Source organism: Diorhabda sublineata, chromosome 3 (genome assembly GCF_026230105.1).
Source record: "Diorhabda sublineata isolate icDioSubl1.1 chromosome 3, icDioSubl1.1, whole genome shotgun sequence".
Taxonomy (NCBI): Eukaryota; Metazoa; Arthropoda; class Insecta; order Coleoptera; family Chrysomelidae; genus Diorhabda; species Diorhabda sublineata.
This window is the reverse complement of record NC_079476.1, coordinates 9,822,368-9,845,369: the sequence shown is the minus strand read 5'-3', so window position 1 is coordinate 9,845,369 and position 23,002 is coordinate 9,822,368. Positions and strand designations below refer to the sequence as shown.

Sequence of the window (23,002 nt, the reverse complement as noted above, 5' to 3'; positions counted from 1 at the left end):
TCAGTAGAAGTGAAACCAAAAACGACTACGGATGCGGTACTAATAGAGAAAGGAGACAAGACCTACGCAGACCTTCTTAGACTTGTAAAGAAAGAAGTTGTAGCAAAGCAGCTTAGCGGTGAAAACCACCGGAAAAGGAAAAAGCACAGTCTTACACATACGAAATTTGTTTCTATCACAACAAAAGAAGATATGGAACTCGCCTTGGAGACTCTCATGATGAGAGAAATGTAAAAGGCAACGTTAGAGTTAGCTCCATGTGACTCTTGTATGGAGAAACTCAGAATGCGACAGTAATAGTCACAAAAGAAGTAGCAAAAGTGCACATGAAAATGGTAAAAGTTAGAATTGGACTTACTAGTTGCCCTGTGCAAGAGAAAGTCCAAATTACGACATGTTATCGTTGCTGGGGTACGGGCCATGAGGCTAGGGAATGCCATGGACTGGATAGAACAAAAGTATATATCAACTGCGGAGAAGAAAATCACCAAAGAAATGATTGTACCAACAAAGAATACTGTACCGTTTGTGACACTCCAGGCTATAAACCTCTAACACTAAGGTGCCCGGTGTATAGTAAAGCAGTTAAACGTAAAACTCTGCTAGTACAGTTAGAAAATATTTAAAAATGATTATATAGTACAGGTAAACTTCGAAGATATGCAGCTCATGATATGCTACAACACGTAATGAAAAGCAAGGACATTGGGATAGGGTTACCAAAAAACTCCGGTAGCGTACAGAATCATGGGATGGGCGAGGGTTTTGTATGGTTGGATTATGTGGACATGATTAAATATAGCTGATATATATCGCCAAATAGGGGCGAAGAAACCTTTAAAAGAATACTTTTAATGTCTGGTATGCGGTGATTTCAATGCAAAGTCTATGGTGTGGGGTTCTCCCAACGGACTTGCAGCGAAAAGTCTATATTGGGAAGTGTCCGATGAAGAAAACATGTCGGATCACAACTACGTTTTCTTTGAAATGAAGAATAAATAAAACAGGACAAGAGAAAAGATGTACAAAAAGCAGAACACGTGGGTTGGAAAAGAAATACATCGCAAGTGAAACTTAAGAAGAATACGCCACATAATAGAAACTGAAACCAACAAAAACGGAGACAATATTATCCCAGAAATATGGATCGAATTTATCACTGATGCTTGCAATAGAACCTTTGAACAACGAGTATATATGATGAGAACAGATTCGCCATAGGACAATACAAAGAAAAGAGAGCAGTCTCAAAGAAAGCCATCCTTGAAGCAAAGTATAATGCCCGGGAAAAAGTAGTGTACGATATTGAAAATGATATTTGGGGCCTGGAGTACCTGGGCACCTACGCGTCTATCGGATGATATTATGATTGAAGAAGCTAAAAAGCTATTCTCCAAAGCCGAGGTCATAAATTGGGACTCATTAGATATCTCGGAAGACAATATACGAAGAGTTAAAAAAGGCCTTCAGCAAAATAAAACTGAAAAGAGCACCAGGACCGGACTGTATACCACATGAGATAATCAGGTAGAAATTTTGTTGTCATTAAACCCTATGAACCGTCAGCTTATCAAGGGTGAGTTCCCAAAAATATGGAAGAGAGCGAGGCTAGTACTTCTAGAGAAGTTCCAAAAATCGGTAACAAATAGAACGTCTTACATATCTCTGTGTTTGCTGTACTGCATGGGAAAGCTTCTTGAACATCTTACAAAGGCAAGACTTATTACAGAAATGGATTTTCTAAAATGCAGTTTGGTTTTACCGAGGGGAGATCGACTATCGATGCTGTAAACCTGGTTATAGGTAACTGTAAAAGTTATATAGATTATATAGCCATAAGCTTTGTCTCTCGGACGGGTATTGTGTAAGCGCTTCGAGACAAAAGTATATCATCATATTTTTAACGCGTAGTAATGAGCTACCTTCATAATATAGAGCTCTTGATTGGGCAAGAACATTATATGCAAATCACATGTGGAGTACCACAAGGATCCATCCTAGGTCCAACTCTCTCGAACCTCTACTATGACAAACTACTAGTCGTAGTCACCGGTGCATCAGAAGAATTACTGGTGAACCAGACAAATATTGCAATACATAAAATATTGGAGTGTATGAAAAAAATGAATCTAGAACCCGCAAATAGAACTATAAATTTTACTTAAATTATTTAGGTTCATTTTATCATTTATAGCTTTTTCATTCTTATAGATGTGACAGATTTCTAAAAATTCTCTTTTTTCTTTATTATATTCCGTTACAAGAATTTTTGAATCTTTATAATTGAATTTTTTTTTATATTTCATGGTTTATTAATGCAGTTCTATTTTTTTTATCGTATTGATGACTTCTTAGTCTATTTTCTAAATACTGATATGTTTGCCCTATGTAGACATCATCACAATTAGTACAAGACACTTGATATATAATATTACTTCTTTTGCTTTTTGGTGTTTTAGATTTTAATTTAGTGAAATATTCAGATAATGTATTATGTCCTTTATGACCTATACTAACATCATATTTATTGAAATAATTCAATAATTGTTGGGAAAGTCCTAGTACATATGGTAAGGAAAAATGTTTTATGTTTTGATGTTTTGTTTCTATTGTTTTTTAATCGATTTTAGTATCTGTTTATCTTTTTCTTGAATATGTTGTTTATCATTTTTTCCGGATAATTCTTTTCTTTTAATGCAGTTTTTGCTTTTTGAACAGCTAAGCATCTAAATTAGGATCTGATATTTGGATAGATTTATCAGCCAAACTTATTATTACTGATCTTTTTTGTGACAAAATGACATGAATTTAAGTTTACGAGTAAATATTTTGAGGACCAAGTTTATAATAGACATCCGCTAGATGCTATCTGTCGTAGAAGACCAAAAATGTCATTAAGAAAAAGGGCCTCTGCAATCCAAACTACTTTAGTAAGTAAGTAATATCATGCACACAAACCGCAAGTTGTACACACGTTTCTATGAAGGGATTACGATATTCGTTTTGAATTCTGCATCCAAAGAAAGTTGGATGAAGATCCGTTTTTTACAAGAGCTATAATATTTTCCTATGAGGCAACATTTTATACAAACGGAACCGTTTCATCACAAAATTGTCGCTGGTGGTCTAACAGTAATCCAAACTTTGTGAATAGTGAATGAAAACTCGGAACCGACATCCTTAAATGCCGCACAATACTCATAATTATTATAAAATCAAGTAAGTGATTTTTGCACAATCTTCCGTTGGAGTACTCTTTGAAAATATGTTTAATGGGAAGATGATTCACAGGTATTATGTTGAGAATTGATCAATTGACAGCTGACCCGAACCCAACCCAACCTTGACCCTATCCAACTTCACACCATACTTTTGTTTTATATAGAGTCAAAGTTGGTAGTTATGTATTCTAATGTATTCTGATTTTATTAAATTAGTAGGTGATAAGCACCTTTTGACAGTTTCATGTAATAGTGACACAAGCGAAAAGAAAGGCGAAAGAAAAACGTGCTCTGAAATTGTTATTCCGTTATTATTATTTATTTGAACGCACTTTGAAATCCTGTTCAATAAATCGAACATTGATCAAGATTGGACTTAATTTATTTGCAACTACAAACCCAAAACCCACTGTAAATGAAACAACAGGTTATGGGCCCAGGGCAGCTGTAAAAGGGTTTTGTTGTAAATAAAGCCAGGAAAGCGACGGCGAAGTCCAGAAAGCAGTTCAAAACGTCAGTCAGGCACGCAGTCAGACGACCACATCCTGCTCGCACAGCAAGTCAACGTTGAACAACGCACACGCAAGTCGTTTTAAGTCAGAAAATCGCCACGAAAGATTGTAAATTCATTTTGTTTATTTAAAAAAAAATTGTCAGAAGTCAGTCAAATTGTAGAATTTAAATGCAAAATGGATACTGTAAAATCTCAGTTGGAGATGTTAAGTGAAGATAGTCAGGCGATTTAAATTAAACCTAGCACTTAAGAACAAAGATCTGTTTGAGATTGTATCAGGCACGAAAGTCAGACCAGCAGGTGCTGCGTCAGATGCAACTGTTTCAGCTTGGACCAAGAAAGATGTCGAAGCTCAAACACTGATAGGTTTAGATGTAAACAGTAAGATAGCTAACAAAATTGGTAATTGTGAAACTTCCAAAGACATGATAGACAAATTAGTTAGTTTATATGGTACAAAGACTGATGTAACTTTAGAAACGTCCCGAATCAAATTCTTTACCTTTGAGTATGATGAGAGCAAGTCAGCAATAGAGAACTGTATGGAAATCATGGACTTGGCAGAGGAATTGTCAACTGAAAATGATCCAATGAGAGAAAGTTGGGTCATGACGAGGATTTTGAGTGTCTTACCGCCAAAACTGGCACATTTCAGAACTGCGTGGAACAACGTGACGGGACATGCAAAGAACTTGGACACACTCATCGAACGTCTGAGACTTGAGGACGAGCAGCTTAGAGAACCGACGACAAACGCAGAGGGCAGTACCAGCAACGCTCTCATGGCAAAACGTGGAAAACAAGGGCAGTCGTCGAGCAAGCAGGACAAGTCACAGTTCACATGTTACAAATGTGGGAAGCCAGGTCACGTGATCAAGGAGTGCAGAGGAAAGGCATGTCAGAAGTACATTGAGTATTGCAAGAAGAAATACTCATGTAGCAATTGTAAGCAGAAAGGCCACTTCGCAAAGGGTTGTCCATCCCGAGAAGAAGGAAATAAGTCAGCAAATGGAAAACCCAAGAAGGCATTTTTGACCACAGCTCTCTCGACAGTGGACAACGACATCTCGCAGGACAGGGCAACTTCATGGTATCAAGACAGTGGAGTTAATCTTTTCTCAGTCAGTCAGATGTTAGACAAGGGACATGTACAGAAGGCAGATGAAAACGAGTCGATATTCCATTGTAAGAAAAGCAACGAGGTTGTGGCAGTAGCAAGGCGCAAAGGAAATTTATACAAAATGATGCTCAGAAGAAAAGGACAGGAAGAAGAGGCAAGTTTGATGGTTCAGTCGATCAAAGTATGGCATGAAAGACTCGCCCATCAAAACGTGAAGTATGTGAGGGACATACTGAAAAGGAAAGGGATCAAGTATATTGATGACTGGAATAATTATGTGTGCACAGGGTGTGCATATGGCAAGCAACATCGATCCGCACATCCGAACAATCCCAACACAGCCCAGCAGCCGTTAGATCTTGTTCATGTCGACACTGGAGAGATGAACATCCCATCCCTGGGAGGAGCAAAGTATTGGCTCATGTTGAAGGACGACTTCATTCACTACCGAAGCTGTTATTTCATGAGGACGAAAAGTGAGGCCCCTGAGAAGATTGCCAGCTACCTGAGACTTGTAGAAAATCAACTAGGAAGGAGAGTGAAGAGCCTGAGATCGGACAACGGCACGGAACTGAAGAATGCAAAAACGAAAGAACTCATGGACAAGTTGGGAATCTTTCACACCTTTACGAATGTACACACGCCAGAGCAAAATGGAAGGGTTGAATGAGAAATGAGAACTATTGTCGAAGCAGCCAGGGCAGCGATACATGAAGTAATGAACCACGTGATCTTCACGATCAACCAGACAGGAACCAGCAACGTACCAGGAAAGAGTCCAGCAGAATTGTGGTTTGGAAGGAAAATGAAGATTGAGAAACTGCGACCTTTTGGCTGTGAATGTTATGTGCTGACCCAAGCACAAAAGAGAGGCAAAATAAATAGAAAATCAGAAAAGGGAATTCTGGTTGGCTATGACATTGAATCGCCCTGTTACAGGATTTACATGAAAGAGAAAAGAGAGGTCATTACTTCAGACAATGTAATCTTCGACGAGGAGAGGATACGACAGAGGCAAGGCACTGAAGTTGAGACATCGGCAACAGAGGGTACACCTGAGAAGAAAGAAGAAATCAGCAGTGAGTCAGACGAAGAAGAAGACAACTGGACGACTGGAGAAAGTGCTGAAGAGGAAAGTGAGAACGAAAGTGGGACACAACCGCCAGAAGAAGAGCCAGGAAGGAGAAGTTTGCGAGATCGTCGAACTTTGCAACCACCACCGAGACTGAAAGACTATGTACTTAATAACAGATATGGAGGAATGAGCGCAAAAGTAGCCATTCCGAAGACATTCCGGTGAGTCAGGCACTTAAAGATGAAAAGTGGAGAAAAGCAATGCAGGAGGAGTACGACTCGCTAAAGGAAATGAAAACTTGGGAACTGGTGGACTGCCCTGAAGGAGTGAAACCTATCACATGTCGGTGGGTACTTCGAGAGAAAGCAGATGGAAGATACAAGGCCAGACTCGTAGCCAGAGGATTTGAACAGAAGGAAGGAGTGGACTACAAGGAAACATTCAGCCCAGTAGCCCGCCATGCATCGATTCGACTACTACTAAGTCACGCAGCGTCAGAGAAAATGAAGTTGGTATCGTTCGATGTGAAAACGGCATTCTTGTATGGAAATCTGGAACAAGTCATCTACATGAATCAGCCTGAAGGATTCGACAATGGATCAGGTAAAGTTTGCAGGTTGGATAAGAGTCTTTACGGACTAAGCAAGCCCCAAAGATGTGGAACGAGAGAGTCACTACACACTTTGTAAAGAAAGTTGGCCTGATCAACGCAGATGACGACCCGTGTATTTACTACACCAAGGACAAGAGCATTATGCTCTCACTCTTCGTGGATGATGGACTGATAATTGGGAAAGATGAAAAGAGAATATACAGACTTTTGAAGGAAATAAGCAAGGAGTTTCAGATCACTTACAGTGAGAAAGTTCAGGACAAGTTGACGTACTTGGGCATGGAAATCAAGGTCGACAAAGATGGAATCTTCGTGAATCAGCCTCGGTACACGGAGAAGATCTTGAGGAGGATGAAACTCGAACAGTGCAACCCAGCATCCACACCAATTGAGCAAGGAATGATCACCAAGAAAACAGATTTCAAGAACGACGAGGCACTACCGGCGAAGAACAACTATCGCGAGGCGATAGGGAGTTTGTTGTACCTCGCTACAATATCTTGACCAGACATCAGTTTCGCCGTGAACTACCTCAGTCGATTCTGCAACAATCCCATGAAAAGCCATTAGGCGATGGTGAAACGTGTATTCCAGTACTTGAGAGGGACAGTGACAGCAGGAATCTACTTCGGAGGAGGCAAAGAACTCGTAGCATACACCGATTCAGACTTCGGAGGAGACCCTGAGACAGGAAAGTGGACAAGTGGAGTATTGGTGATGAGAGGAGGACCAGTAGTCTGGTACTCACAGAAGCAGCGTTTGGTAGCGACTTCAACCGCAGAAGCCGAGTACCGAGCCGCAGTGTCTGTGATTGGAGATGTGTGCTGGATCAAGAGACTCGCACTGGAACTTGGTATCCTGGAAAGTGATCAGCCGATCACTCTGAAAATCGACAACATATCAGCGATTCACATGTTACAGAATGCACACGAAGGAAAGACAACCAGAGGCAAGAGACACATTGAGATACCACGAAAACACATTCAGCAACACGTCGGCAACACTGTGACACTGCAACACGTCGAGAGCAGCAAACAGATTGCAAACATTTTCACAAAAGCACTCAATAGAAAAGTAAAAGTCAACATTTTGATGGCCAGTGATCAAATGGCCTCTGTGATTGTTAAAAATAATAACAGAGTATAGTTGAAGAGGACATCAAGCCCACAATTCTAAATAATGAAGCCAGTCGAAATATACAAATAGACGACACAGCAACACAGCATAACGGCTTAAATGGTGGGCTCTAGGCTTGTATTGACGGATGAAGAAATCCTTTAAGAAATGGTGAAGGATGGCTACAAGAAGCAGTTCGTTAGGGTTAGGCTAGGTCACTCGAGCAACAAAGACGTTAATTCACCAGACTGGGATCAGTCAAACTACCAATTTGCATAAAGGCCATTTTCAATGTAGCCAAAATTCTAGCTATCATATCTATGAAAATTCTAGTCACAAGATTTATTTTACTAGAATAGAAGGCACACATAGATGTGTTTTCTGCTTATCTTGTCCAACTCTAACTTAAAATAGATGTAATTTTTTTCATATATTACTTCAATCACAATAATAAATTGAAATAATAATTGCTACACGTGGAAGTATAAAAAGAGGGATCAAGTACTCAAATCGTAGAGAGAATTTTGAAGTATGGTTAACTTATGGTAAAATATAACATAGTGCATTAGTTTTGATTAAGTATGTGTGCAGATCACATCTTCTAAAGAGACATTTAACGTTTAATTTTCGACTTGAAAACGGTTCTGTGTTTAGTGTTAGTGTGTTTTAATAATAGTGAAAAAATAAATAAAGCTTCAATTTCCATAATTGAGTTATCTCTGGCTTCTGCCTTTTACCAATGTTGGTAGGGGAGGAGCAACTTAAATGAGTCTATAAAAATTCTTTTGGCATAGTTAGGTTATCAAGAAATTGCTCAATCAATCTCATGTTTAAAATCGAAGCTCTGGAAAATTACTTCATGCAGTTTACTTCAAAATTATGCTTAATAATATTTATTATGCTAATAAGATGTTGCTATAATAATAATTGTATTATTAGAAGTTCAGGAAAATATATGCGACATATGTTTTCAATAAGGGATATGCAGATGAGTACCATAATTATTATAACCATATCTTAATCCCACATATTTTTGGACTTCAAATTTAAACAAAACCAATGTTTGAGACCTAGGTAGGAGGCTTCAAATAAATCATAATAATCCAAACAAGTTTGTATATGTTTTAAATATTTGTTTCAAAAAAAGATCGTTTTCAAGAAAATATAGATTGAGGTTACAGTAGGGGTTAATTGGGCTCCATTTAAAGTTGTCCTCTCATGCTCTCTTGAGTCTTGCTTTTCAATAATTCTTAATAGTTCTAAAAATCAGCCCAAAATGATCGAGAGTTCAATACCAACCAAAGTTCTACCTAAAGATGAAGTAGATTTTATTATTCATATGTGGCCGTATTTTTGAGAGTAGGAGAGCTTATGTTTTTACTTTCCCTACTATTCTGACCGTAATATTTGATATCAAAAAGGTTTAATTGTGAACTTCGAGATTCAAAGCGCAAAGATAGGCCATTTTCAAAAGCAGATTCAAATGAAGAATCAGTAGTGGTAGTAATCGTTTTACTGGAAATTGTATTAAATATATAAATATTTAATATAGTAACAAATAATATGGAAAATAATTCAAATCATTGTTGTGACTTCAATTGCAATTTGGTTTCAGGCATGTTGTTATTTATATAGCGTGATTTATAGTAAAATACTTTCCATAACTTCAACATTAACATCAGTGAACTTGTCTAATGAATTTTTCAATATAGATTAAGAATAAGGGTAATTTGATCTATCTCTCTGAAAATTATAAAGTTTATGAGTTCTGTAAAAAAATAATCAAATAACACACAAATTTATCCGAAGAAACAATATCAGGCATTCGAATGAAAGAAAAATTGTGTTTATATGTGTTTATATTTTTCCTAATTGTTCTCAAGGGACAATGGAATTCAATATATTAAATATAAATTTTATTTTTTTGTTGTATCGATGAAAATTAATGTATTATATAATAGTAAACAAGAATCAAACCATTACGTATCTTTTTCGAGCAAGTGCGGGGAATTTCGACAACAAACATTGAAGGTACTGATCCGTTCGAGGTACTTTGGCTACATGCTTCGTCAGGCGTCTATAACGAAGCAGACTGATAACTTCCATATATAATGTGCGATTGCCCTGTATGTAATCGCATACTTAGTACTTGCAGGCAGACCCTGATAATTAGTATTCTCATTGCAGAGAAGCTTTGAAAGCGATGTGAACAATATTTGTAGAATTGCTTTTCGGTACTCCAATAGATCGCGAATTCGTATAGAATTGGATCTTCAGGTTTCTGGTTAATTCTATTTGTACTTTGACTATAATTATTTTGTTTTATAACCATATAAAAGGCGAATTTAATGTATTGGAAGATAGGAATATGAAAAAAATTCATTCTGATGTAGTGTTATTAAGAATGCCATGCTTTGCTTGTATGGTTTTTGTCCAAATTTTTTGGTGCAATAGATCTTTTAGAAAGTAAATCTGTAAAAAAATTTACAATTATTTTTAGAAATATTCGTTACGAAGTGAGAATATCGTGACTTATACCCCTTTTGATTGGTTCCAATGATGATTTTAAAGAAAAAAACAGTTATATACTCACAGATGATTTGAGATGCTTTAGAATTAACAAGATCGGAAAGCAAATGAAATAAAGGTAAAAGTTATGACTACGAGATAATCGTGAGACTGAAGCTTATTTTATATTTTGGTTTTTTGTCGATTTAAGATATTGATATGCTATGTTATAAACTATACATTTGACGTATACTACTACGATGTAAATTGAACCTATAGCACGCACGACATATTTGACGAATACAAAACACGCGCATGTTAGACAATAGTTTCAATGAAAGATAACGCAAATTTAAGGTTTATTTTGATAATTTGCGAGACGCATCGATTGTCTCGTACTTTCATCATGACTATCTTTTTTAAAAAGTTAATAGATGTAACCCGTTTATATTTTAACATCGAACTTCCTAATACTACACTATCGAACTTTCCTGACAGGTCCGAATAATAAATTCGTGGCCTGTATAGTGTATAACAATTCTTGTCAACATTCGCTGGCATGGAAGAATTCAGTATTTCAAATTTCATGGAGTTTTTTCCAATTAGAAGACATACATATCAAGTATATTTTTTTTTTACATACATCACTCAATAAGTCGTGTGACTGCCATTGTCAAATCCATTTGCCGTTTATGAAGTAGCAACTTTCAAAAGACTATTCGTAAAATTTCATGCCCTTAACGTGAAGCTACTTTTGTTATTTTCAAAACAATGGATTCAAAACAACTTCATGCGTTAATTTATCATTGCTTCTTGATGAAAAAGAAAATACTGTACAACCTCAGCAATGGTTTCAAAAGTATTATATGGAATATGCTATCGAAAAGAGTCATTTGTTAATGGTTTGCTAAAGTTAAAGATAGTAGTTCAAACACCTATCATGGTGAACGTTCTGGTTTTCCAATTGAGGTGGTTACTCCAGAAAACATAAAAAAAGTCCACAACTAGGTTATATCTAATCGTAAATTTAAATTGCGATAAATAGCCGATGCCGTAAAGATATCAGAAGGTATTTTGTTTACAATTATGCATAAAATTTGACCATGAGAAAACTTTTTTCAAAGTAGGTGCCGCATTTATTCACAGTCGATCAAAAACAACGTGATGATGATTCAGGGCAGTGTTTGGCCATGTTTATACGTTATAAATTAGATTTTTCGCATCGATATGTGACAATGGATGAAACATGAATCCATGGATCATCATCACCTGATTGAACTGCAGTCGGTGAACCACGTCCGAAGTCCAACAGCACAATAGTTGGTTGAGAAGGTTATGGTTTCAGTATTTTGAGACTCGCATGGTATATTGTTTATCGATTGTCTTCAATGGGGAGAGGCAACCAATAGCGAATACTACATAGAGTTGTTGGATCGTTTGAATGCAAAAATGAAGAAAAAACGGCATTTCATCAAGACAATAGCTGATAAGAAATTCAGTTTAAATGAAAAAAAAATTGCTGAACCTGGAGCCTATTTTCAGGTAGAAGAGAAATCCACGGCATTGGGAAGTTAGAGAAGCGTAGGAATTATTGTATTGCTCTTGAAGGAGATTACATTGATAAGAAAATCGATTTTTGCCAGAAAATGTGCTTGCTCACACAACTTATTGAGTAATGTGTTACTTGTTCTATTTCTAAGTTATTCTGACGAAATTATTCAGGACCAATGATATTTAAGTAATACTCACGAAAAAATTCTTATAGCTAAATTTTAGATAAAACTTGTTTCACTAAAATGAAATATGCACAAATAATTTCAAGTTCACTCTGAAACATTTTTCCATTGTTGAGTATTATTTGTAAGCGAAAAGAAAAGTAACCCTTCCTAAATTTACGTCTAGCACGCCTATAACGTCACTATTGAACTTGTTGGTACAGTCCTTGCTCACTTGCAAGCTATTTCTACGTACAGGTACCTAACCTTATTCCTATCAAGTGATTGGAGAGTTAATCATACACGTCTTCATTTGTTGAAGTCTCTCCATTGATTTGAATACTTATGTGTATCAACTAGGATAAAAATTGTTGATAATACCTTGTTTTCGTTTCAATTATTTATTAATAACGACAAAAATAATAAAAAAACTGACACAACAATACTAGATAAATCAAAATAAATGACTAAGTTAATAAATTGTTTTAATGGAATAAAATATAAAAAGGGCCGTTTACACCTTATCTCCTGAAATTAAATTTATATCAATTGACATTTAATATTCTAGCAACAATAAACTGTATCATTGCGCTTGTAGAACTTTTTCTTAATTTCTATTTCTTTCCTTAGTTCAAGATAATAATTTTGACGGATTAGAAAGTTAGAAAGCTGGTTGGTGCATTTTTTTATATTATTCTGAACATTTCTGTAGAACGCAGTAATAAAATTAGTACAATAGGACTCAATAGGTTGTAACCGGGGACGGCCAGAATCACTAGCCAATAAGATTAATACTAGTTTTAGCTAGCGAATGATTTGGAAGGTTACAATTACTGAAACTAAGGCTCTTAGTAGACGTGACAGCAAAGTTAAGCTACTAATCGGGCAATCAGTCACCGGGCATTGGTTCATATGGAGCTTATCATATGAAGAAAGCCATGGTTTGGCTGCCGATTGGTTGCTCAGCCCGCTAACTACACCAACAACCACTGGCTGCTTACTTTGGTTGCATTCCTGTGTAGCATACGGATCTTATTACTCTGGGGAGTAAATCACCTGTTCCCACACAGGAATTCCGTCAGTCTCAGATCATAACTCAGGCTATTTATCGTTGTTTCTGGTGTTTTGCATTATATGTACAAGTATTCTAAGAATATGTTTAAATATATACTATACGGAACTATCATATAGTTAATTTTCTATCTCTTATAACGGCTATAAGGGACTGAGTGAAGCTCCTCTTCTGATGAGCTATATTTTCTCATTTGAGTATTTATCCCAGTTATGCCATCCCTTATTAGGTCTAACAGTTCGACTGTTTCGACATGCAAAAGTAATCAAATATTGTGTGGTATAATCCTTTTGATGTTGTTGGAGAAAGAATTAGATGCTTCGTCGTCCTTTTTCACACTCACCAAATAATCTCGTCTACAGAGTGAGTGTTATGTATGGAACTTCTCAATTATCTCGGAAACGTACGATATTTATAAATTTATGTGTACAAGGGTCTTGTGTTACGGCCGGTATTATGGTGGTATATACATTATTTACAAATAATCAAGGTCATTATTTTTCCGGAAAAATGAAATATCTGACAATAATGTACATACCACCATAATAAGATCCTTGTACAGAAAAATTTAAAAAATCGTACAAGTCTTTTCCGAGATAATTGAGGCGTTCCATACATGGAACTCACTCTGTATATTGAACAGCGAACTGTGCCATGCATTGTACATGCACATATGGAATCTTCTTCTTTCGTCTTCTTTCAAAGTTGGTGATTTTATGGTTGCTCTGTTCGGCATCCAGAGTGGCCTAAGCTACGTTTACGTCACGAACACAAATGCAACAAATGAGTTATTTTCAAGAAATCGTCAAATTAAAAAAATGGTATGGAAGTATAATCGTAAATAATCGTTAAAGCGGCATTAGATTATATTAATGAGTAGTATTATACTGATCGTTATTATGATTCTCAAAAAATATATTATATTGTATCTTGCATGACTCTATGACTGATTCATAACCTCTTTTATTATCCTTCAAATTTGACATTTCGTTTCATTCTCATTTCAGTTTATAATCATTCAATGATTTACTAAATTACTTGTGTTCAATTCTTAACAGAGTAATAATATGACTCAAATTAATGAAATAGGAGAATCCCATACGATTATGGAAAAGCATATGGAGTGTGGATCAGGAAGATGCATGAGTATTCAGGCGATGCAAGCTCTTTTTGAGTTAAAAGAAAACAATCAACTTTGCGATGCGACTATAGTTTTAGATGACGGAGCGGAAATTCCAGTACATAGAGCAATACTCTGCGCTTGCAGTTCTTATTTCAGGTACATATTTAGCACTTTCATTCTATTTATTAGAAATACGTTTAGAATAGTAGAAATACTAGGTGCGCAAATAACGGTTTCAAGTATCAAGCATTATAAAATGAGAAGGGTAGTTGTTCATTTAAAACTAGACAGACTTCGTACTATCTCAATCGATAAATAAAAGACGTAAACTTTAGTATAAAATGAACTTAAAAAAACAAAAGGAGTCCTTTTTTTATCAAAACAAATTAAAAAAAATGCCCGGTATAGATGAAGTTTTATTATTATTTTCCATTAATTACACGTGATGTTGCTTACTTACAAAACAAAGTTTTCGTGAAATACTGGCTATTTATGAGGTTTCAATTTGATATTGACAGACACACACAGTTGTGATACAGTCTGGTAATCAATTTAAAGCTTTCTGATAAACTATATGTTTTGTTTTGTTTTGTGGTGCGTAAATAAGCAAAGACGATGGTTTTCCGACGTGCGAACACGTGACGTAAATTTGTCCATGCGCGAAACGTCGAAACTCCAAGTTTACTCCGTAAACTTCCAACGATTGGTCTTGCGATTTATTTATAGTCATCGCAAAGGCCAGACGTAAAGGAAATTTTGAACGTTTAAAATCGAATGGTAAATCCGTTGGAATCATCGGTATACGCGTGATCAAGACATCCTCACCTTTGTATTTTTTGTTGCCCCAATGACGTTATCCATCACCTTTTTCACAGCCAGTTCTATTCCATTGCACAGTCGAGGTCGATTAATGTTACGCAGCATGATGACAACTGATTCTATTTTTAACTGCAAGTTGTGAGGTGGAAATTCAGGAAATTCCATGAAATCTAACAACTCGTTGACTACGTCATTCTGGTTCATAACGGTGTCAGCTGATTTGAAGGAAACCAACTGCCCCGAAAGAGAATTCTGATTGGTCGTATTGAGATCGTCGACATCTTTATTTTTCGTCGCCAATATTGCTCGTTCACCTATCCAATTATGGTTATTGAACTGTTGCGCTATATCTAGGAAGACTCGCTAAATAACTTTGTGATGTGACAGAAATCTGTGTGTAATGTGATCCGGTCGAGGTGTCCACTGCGACTTTATTATTTTCAATGTCTAATAACCGCTTCGCAAACACATTTGAAGTTTCATATTGTGGCATAAATACTTGCATGTCAGCAGTACAGTGTCACTATCACAAAAGATCAACTAAAAAAGAAAACATAAAAAAGTACGTAGCGGTAATTGTCACTCACAACGATAGAAGGATGAACTCTTTGTCTGAGGTATCGAGCGACTTAGAGGATGGATCAACATATTAGTTGGTTGTCAATTGTCAAATATGATGGTTACCTTCAGAAGTTTAATTTGTGATAATATTTGATATTTAACAAACAACTATATGTAGATTGATAAAACTAAAACTTTTATGGCTGCGCTTCGTTCAAAAATTTGATTTGGGAAAAACATCAAGGAAAAAGAAAATTGTTTTTATTTAATTCCGAGCATTTTCATATTCATTCATCTTTTAAATCTTCTCTGAACATTTACAAATAAATAATTCAAGACCAAAATTAGCCAAATCAGACCAGCCATTTCAAGTTTTAGCGATACAAACGAACAGCAATTTAACAGTAGACAAGTGTTATATTAGGGTATATCCACAAACCACCTATTTTATGGATGTTTCACTCAGATGACCCAAGGCTGGATTATTTTTAAAATTCAAGTTCAAAGCCCTAGACAGATCTGCTAGTATATTTCAAGTAGGCGAATTTGAGACAAAATTGGATAATTTAATGTTGGTAGATCTTGTGCAGTTTCTCTTGATGACTCATTATTGTTGTGTTGTGCTCGTGTCCTTTTGATTATGTATAGTGTTAGCTGTGGTTAATTTTTCAAAATGACTTTCAATAAATATTGTATATAACACTGAGGATCTATTAATGTGATGCATTTGTTCCCAAATCCTCGTAAAGACTAAATGTATTAATAGATTGCTGCCGGATATAAACAAAACTAAATCAACTGCAAGGAATTTATGATGAAGTTCAAATCATGAATTTTATCTAGATTGGATATAGAAAATTTACGCGTCATGAATAAAATTTTAATTTGCCACTATTTTATGAAGGATATCATATTAGTAGTTCAAGTTCAGACATCCAGTCGACGTCAATTTGGATTGAACAAAGAAGATTGTAGTCATTAATCTAAATATAGGTGTGAAGATGCAACCGGTGGAACTTCTACTATGCATGCATGTTTAAAAAACCTATACTTTTAGACACCAGAAGAGTTATAGTTATATCATAAACCAAATAATGGAGAAAATTTGTTTATATTCACTTCAACAAAATGAATGTGTCAAACATAACCTCTTCAGCCCTGGAATAGATAAAAGTCCATTTGGCTAGCAAAGTAGGTATATTCATATAAAAATTTAAAAAAGCCTCACACTTCATATAGAAACGTTCTTTGAGACACTTTAAACTTTTTATAAAAAATACTTTACTTACAATAAATGACTTATAATTTCTATTCCGCTATGTGAATATTATTTATTGTTCTTTGAAATTCGCTGATAGTGTGGCAGGGTCGGGAACGTTTTACATTTCTCCTCCCTCCTTTTGTGTTGACTTCATCCTCGAAGTCTCTGAGAACAAATCTAGGAGTATCTGGAATTGAGTGGGCTGCAGCTTGGGCCATCTGGAAATTTTTTTTCGTTTCTTTACAGTGACTGTTATTAAAATGGCTAAAATAATCAAAATTGTGATTAAGGAAACAATACTGAGTCTTGCAGAAAATTGCGGCAGGAGTGAAATTGGTTTAATGTGTTGAACTTGTTCATGCGTCTGTGGAATTTGGAGTTTTTATAACATAATTTCGTGCTTCGGATGCAGCTTAATTGGGACTACGTACGGCACTGTAAGTTCTTGCACAGTTTTCTTATTGTATCGTATTCCTTCTATAACAATTGGCTCGTTTGTCATTAAGATGCCACTTCTCCTAACTTCTTGGTTTTGAATTATGGTTGGATGGACTATTCCTAATAAAATTACTTTGATGATTTCTTGTGAAAAGTTCTCTGTTATGATTGACTTGGTGCAATTCTCTATATTCGGAATTTTGCATTGCGATCTTATATGTTACGTACAGATGAAGTGTTCAGCTACACTGATGCAGATTTCGTACCATTTATTATTTGCGTAGTAATCTGCTAGTGGCAGGATCATTATGTGATAATTATTAGGAATTGGGTAGATTCTAGATGAAGGGTAAGAATGAGGATAAAGGATGAGTATTTTCAGTATTATGAGCATTTTCTTAGTGGTAACGCAAACTAATGATTTAGAAGATTCAATTAATTGATAGGGATGTTCGTCACTGATTAATAGGGCGTTTAGACAATATCTTTCTAATAATTCTTGTTTTAAAGTTTCCAGTTTATCTGAACTAAAGAGTTCAATATTTGAAAGGTTTATTGAAATAAAGTTATAGTTCGAATCAGTTTCAAAAGGAATTCGTTCATAGTTTGAAGGTTTAGTATGCAACGTATTCATTGGAATACACTGACTATGTGAATATTATTTATTGCTCTTTGCTGATCTTGTGGCAGTGTCGGGGACCTTTCACATTTCTATATATATTTCATAGATCCCTTTAAACGTATGGATAAATCAATCATTGATATCTTAATAGAGATCAATTTATGAAAAATCTGTTGCGAATCACGATAACTGTGTGAAGCATGGAAAAGGCTATCCATCAAGGCATAACCTCATTTATTATTGTTGTTAAATGTTAATAAACAATAAGTATTATTAGATTGACTTTATTAATAATACATAAATGAAGCACAATAATACATGAATAAAATTATGCACGTAACGCAGTATATAAAATGCACTTGAAAAAGTCTTTCGTTTAATTATAAATGAATGGACTGTAAAAAACACTTTTGTATAAACACTGATAACTGGATGTGAACTGCTGAATGCGACTGGCTGTCACGTGGGCTGGTGGCGGACTGACCGTGGTGGGTCATCCTTCGGGGCTCTTCAGACGGAAGGGGAAGAGCAATAAAATTTGGCTCTCTTGGTTTCCCGTCTACCTGGCATTTTCAATTCGCACAGGCACAATTATATTTAGTGTGCGCATCGTTGCTATACTCCAACAATTATAATAATTTGATATAATATAGTCCGCACCATCATTCGAAGGTACAACCACAAAACGATATCATCACTACCATTCTCAATTAATTAGAGCGCCCAATAACTATTAACATGTCTTCTGCCTCTTCCCTACTTCTACTTGCCAGACCTGAGCCCGTCGATATGAAAATTTTTATCATGATAATCAAGTTTGAAAGCGTGTCCGAAAAATACACCTCAACCTACAATGATTAGCAGGGTCGTCGTAGTTCTTCTCTATTATCATCTGACTGGGACAAGTTGACGGATTCATTGCACAGTTGTCCAAATATTTGATCAAGAGCTACGCCACAATGAATCTTCAGTAAACAGCGTGGGGTTTAATGATACCAAATGAAACAACTAACAATAGTGCAACTTCATTCGTGATTTTGTAATGACCACTTGAGAGGCCGCAAAGGCAACCCACGGATTCCAAGGGAGTCGCGCAAGCGCTTGCATCGCTTATTTAGTGAAAATCTAATGGAATTCTCAAAGAAGATGCCAAATTCTATAACAAGATGTTTGGAATACTACAGGAGTAGTGTTCTAGAGGTCAAACACTGTTACAAACGATGTGGAGTACCAATATACTTAGATCACGCTTATTTGGTTTTTGTAAAAATTGTAGTAATTTATACCAACTAGGATCTCACGCAGGCTAGTTATATTTAGTGACTTTTATTTTATTTTGGTTTCTTACCATGAATGAAGGGCAATAAGAAATTTTTAGCCAGTTGAAGTAGATTGACTCCTTTTAGTTGAAGTGAGTACTATTTTTGTTACATGAAAGCATAAAATGACATTTCACAAATTTATCTTATTTTGATTGTCTAATGCTCTAGAAATAATTATGATTACATACTTTTTCACTGCGACGCCCTTCTATAGTCGGGCCAGTGAAGCTTTCCCAGCTTTGCCCCATTTTAGTAGGTCCAGTCGAAGAATCTGTGCTTGCGAACCATCCCGTAAGTCGGGCGCAAGATTTTCAACATTTGTCTGTTGCAACTGACTAAAATAATTCCATAAACGCATTCTAATGAATTTCAGAAATTATTGATAAAGTAATACTAGCAGTGAAAAGGTTAATAATATAAAAAATACTACCCATAAACAAATAGTGACGATGGGTCCTGAAAACCTAACACATAAAGCGACTAGGTCCGTTCTGCTCATTGATACGAGGGTTGCCACTTAAGATTTGTAATAGATAAATCAGAACAAACTTTATAATTGGACATGGCTTTATTGTTTTACAAAATGTTCTCCAGCAAAATCAATAGACTTTTGCATGCGTTTGAACGAATTATCAGAGAATTTTATCCATTCCGATTGAGGTACTTCCAAAACATGAGATGTGAACGCATCAACTACCAAACAAGGAGTGTACGGCGAATGACCCACCAATTCGATGTTTTGAATGTTCAAAAACCTTTTTGTTTGAATTGATGTGTGAGAGTTCGCATTGTCGTGGTGAAAAATGATTCGTCTTCTACTATTGGTTTCTCTAAGTTCTTTGAAAACTTCGTTTTATGGCACAATATCCAATTTTAAACGAACTTCACCATCATGTAGCGAAGAATACCAGCGAAACATGATGGCTAGAGATGGTGCTGGCTGCTGGTCGCGAATTCCATTTTTTGACCAAGATGAATGTTTCAAGTATCTTTGATTGACTCAAATAGCACTCTTATGACAACAAGTTTTGAATACGTTCACCATTAAAAATGTAAATCTTGATGATGGCAATGTCAGATATATTTACATCAGTGTTGTCATATCTCGAAACATCGTCGTATAACGAAACCAAACCGTATAGTCAAAGCTTTATAGTCCTAGATAATTCCAAAATAAAGATTTTAAAAGCATTTTTATCATTACTGTTTTTGATGTCTTTTAAAATAACCCATTTACTCAAGGCCGGATTAAGCTAGAGGCTTGGGGGGGGGCTATAGCCCCGGGCCTCAGGTCCAAGAGGGCCCCATCATTCTGTATTTTTTGATATATTGATACCACAAATCTAACGTATTGTTATTATTTTGTGAATATTTCCGGGTTTCCGAATTCTTTAAGGGGGCCCCGTCATTATTTTAGCCCCGGGCCTTATAAATCTTAATCCGGTCCTGCATTTACTGATATAATTTTTTGTAAGATTGGTAAAAACTTGATATTAAGCATGAAAAGTATGTATTTGTGTGAAAAACATTAATTTTCACAAGGAAATTTGCAAATTTCAATTAATTTGAGGTACATTAACAATATAATCAAAGCTGTGTCCCCAGTGCGCGGATTCCCTCACAAATGAACAACAAAGCAAAGTGGGGAAAATAATATAATGATACCCTCGCACGCAGTTAGTACGAGTATAACATTTCAAATCATTATTATTCAAAGCAACGAAAATATGAGGATGATTTCATTCCAAATGCAACACACTATATATATTTCGTAGATGATTTGTCTAGTTTAGATTGTGGTAATTGACCGAAAACGGTATAACTATGAATTACTACTCCTTAAAACAGTTCTTCTCCAGATTCATCCAAATTTAGTTTAAAATTTTCCATATAATTTTCTGCAATCAGTAGGTTAAACTATAAATCTACTTGTACATATATTTTTGCAATATAAAAAGGTTACTAATACCTGCCAGTTGCATTAAGAAGATAATTTTTATAATTTCCCTACAAGGAAATTTCCACATTCTTTATCGATAGCTTTGTCAAAACCTACGTAAACGTATTTAATGATTCATGGAATATATTCAAAAAAGAAGTTTTTTGTGTAAAACATGCAATTAATATAAATTGAAACATATTCAACGCCTCACTATGAAACAGATATGGTTCACAATTTAGAAAATGACACAATTAATCTATTTCAATATCTATCTCAATTTGTGACATGGAGTTGTAAAGTTGTGAGGTTTTATTGTAAATTAATTTATTGTAGGGCTCTGTTTACCACCACGCTACATAACAGAGAGAAACACAGAGTTCATTTGCCAGGTGTAACGTCAGAAATGCTTCAAAAACTTTTGGTGTACATATATTTAAGAAAACTGGACATAAATCACGAAAATGTATATTCTCTACTAATCACTGCTGATTATTTAAGTATATTGGGAGTGCTAGAACTTTGTTGTAAATTCCTGAAAGAGAATCTAACACCAAAAAATTGTATTGGTATACTTAAATTTGCAAAGAATTACTTCTGTACAGATTTAGCAAACGATACATGGAAATACATTATGCGAAATTTTGCTGAAATTGCAAATGAAAGTAACGAAATTTTAGCTTTGTCTTTTCCTGAAATTCAAGAGATTATTAATTCGGATGATTTGAATGTGAAAAGTGAAGATATAGTATGGGAGTTAGTTTTAAAATGGATAGACCAAGATCCTGAAGGAAGAAAGAAACATATTGTCGCTTTAATGAAATGTATACGATTGGGGTTATTGGATACACAATTTTTTCTTGAAAGAGTGAAAGAACATCCTTATGTGTCTAGTTCAGAGGAGAGTAGACCAATGATTATAGAAACTCTCAAATTTCTCTATGATTTGGAGATGATAACGCACAGGTAATTATGTTTTCCACAATTGGTCAACTCAAAAATAATATGATAGGCCTCCTCTCCCTCTCTAGATGCGAGCTTTTTAAAATCGTATGTCCAATGCATTCGTGCTCTCCCTTTTTTTCCAAGATCCACAGTGTATTAATATTTAATTTAATCGATTAGTTTTTTGTCTTAAGATATGACTTGTGAATTTCTATTAAATCTCCTATATTAAGTTTGTTACGGAGTTGTTTCTTTCCCAGTCTGAAGTTTGTCTTATAATATATTTGATTGCTTCTTCTATTCTATGGATGTTTTTATCAGAGAATGCTCAGTCTTAATAGCCTTGTATCATGTAGGGGTAGGATAGGTTAATACGGGCAACCGCGATATATATTGGTCGTGGTTTACTCGGAAGTCCGAAGACTCTTTATTTTTCACAATTCTGAAACTCCGCTAACTAGCTAACCCTCCTCGCCTCTTTTTCTTATTTATAACTCATTTTTAAACATTTTGATTCCAGAATAATGTTTTTTACTTTTTGTTTTACTAATTCTGCTATTTTTTAAGCTAAATGAGGCCAACTGCTCTATCGATTATTTTTCTTTGATGCACTCTTTGCAATAAATGTCTTTCGCCACTCTCCATTTTTGGAGTCATTTGAAAATAGTACTACGTCCAGTGATCACCCCAATAGTCTTCTGGATTGAGTATTCCGTGAATCTTGTGTCTCTTCAATGATTGTCAAGTTGCTCTTGACATCTTGCAATCACTTTTGTTTTACCACTCATCATATCATCCATTTATGGTATGATTGTTACTGTCTCTTAGACATCCTCTGGTCTCGCCTCAATTCTAGTCTATCTGTCTTAGAGTTTGAAGATTTTATTGTTATTAATGCTATTGTATTTAAGGCTGCCCGTCTGTATATATTTACTGTTGTGTTTCTGTTTGATTCTCTGTTGCGTAGATTTCTGATTGAAGAATAATATGTACAGTTTTCAGTCTTACACCACCATCC

General features: G+C 35.5%; 3 protein-coding genes across 3 annotated transcripts in view; all 3 read left to right on the top strand.

Moving 5' to 3' along the window:
• Positions 1-332: 332 nt before the first annotated feature.
• LOC130441246 (uncharacterized) lies at positions 333-5,525 on the top strand. Its single transcript, XM_056774832.1, has 2 exons — positions 333-591; positions 4,015-5,525. Exons 1-2 carry the CDS (start codon positions 333-335, stop codon positions 5,523-5,525), a joined length of 1,770 nt encoding a protein of 589 aa, XP_056630810.1.
• Positions 5,526-6,684: 1,159 nt separating this feature from the next.
• LOC130441237 (uncharacterized) lies at positions 6,685-7,047 on the top strand. The gene has a single exon (XM_056774823.1). The coding sequence runs from the start codon at positions 6,685-6,687 to the stop codon at positions 7,045-7,047; it is 363 nt and encodes a 120-aa protein (XP_056630801.1).
• A 6,974-nt stretch (positions 7,048-14,021) lies between these two features.
• LOC130441234 (kelch-like protein 10) overlaps positions 14,022-23,002 on the top strand; it is a 41,739-nt gene continuing 32,758 nt past the window's right edge. Inside the window, exons 1-2 of the mRNA XM_056774819.1 lie at positions 14,022-14,233; positions 21,376-22,005. Coding sequence (XP_056630797.1) covers positions 14,022-14,233; positions 21,376-22,005 — 842 coding nt within the window. The remainder of the gene's footprint in view (positions 14,234-21,375; positions 22,006-23,002) is intronic.

What these genes read in the sequence shown, in the direction of transcription:
- LOC130441237 (XM_056774823.1), top strand. Translation starts at nt 6,685, where the DNA reads ATGCTCTCACTCTTCGTGGATGATGGACTGATAATTGGGAAAGATGAA.
- LOC130441246 (XM_056774832.1), top strand. Translation starts at nt 333, where the DNA reads ATGGTAAAAGTTAGAATTGGACTTACTAGTTGCCCTGTGCAAGAGAAA. An exon ending in GTATAGTAAAGCAGTTAAAC is followed by an intron (nt 592 to 4,014) that starts GTAAAACTCTGC and finishes AGATTGTATCAG; the next exon opens with GCACGAAAGTCAGACCAGCA.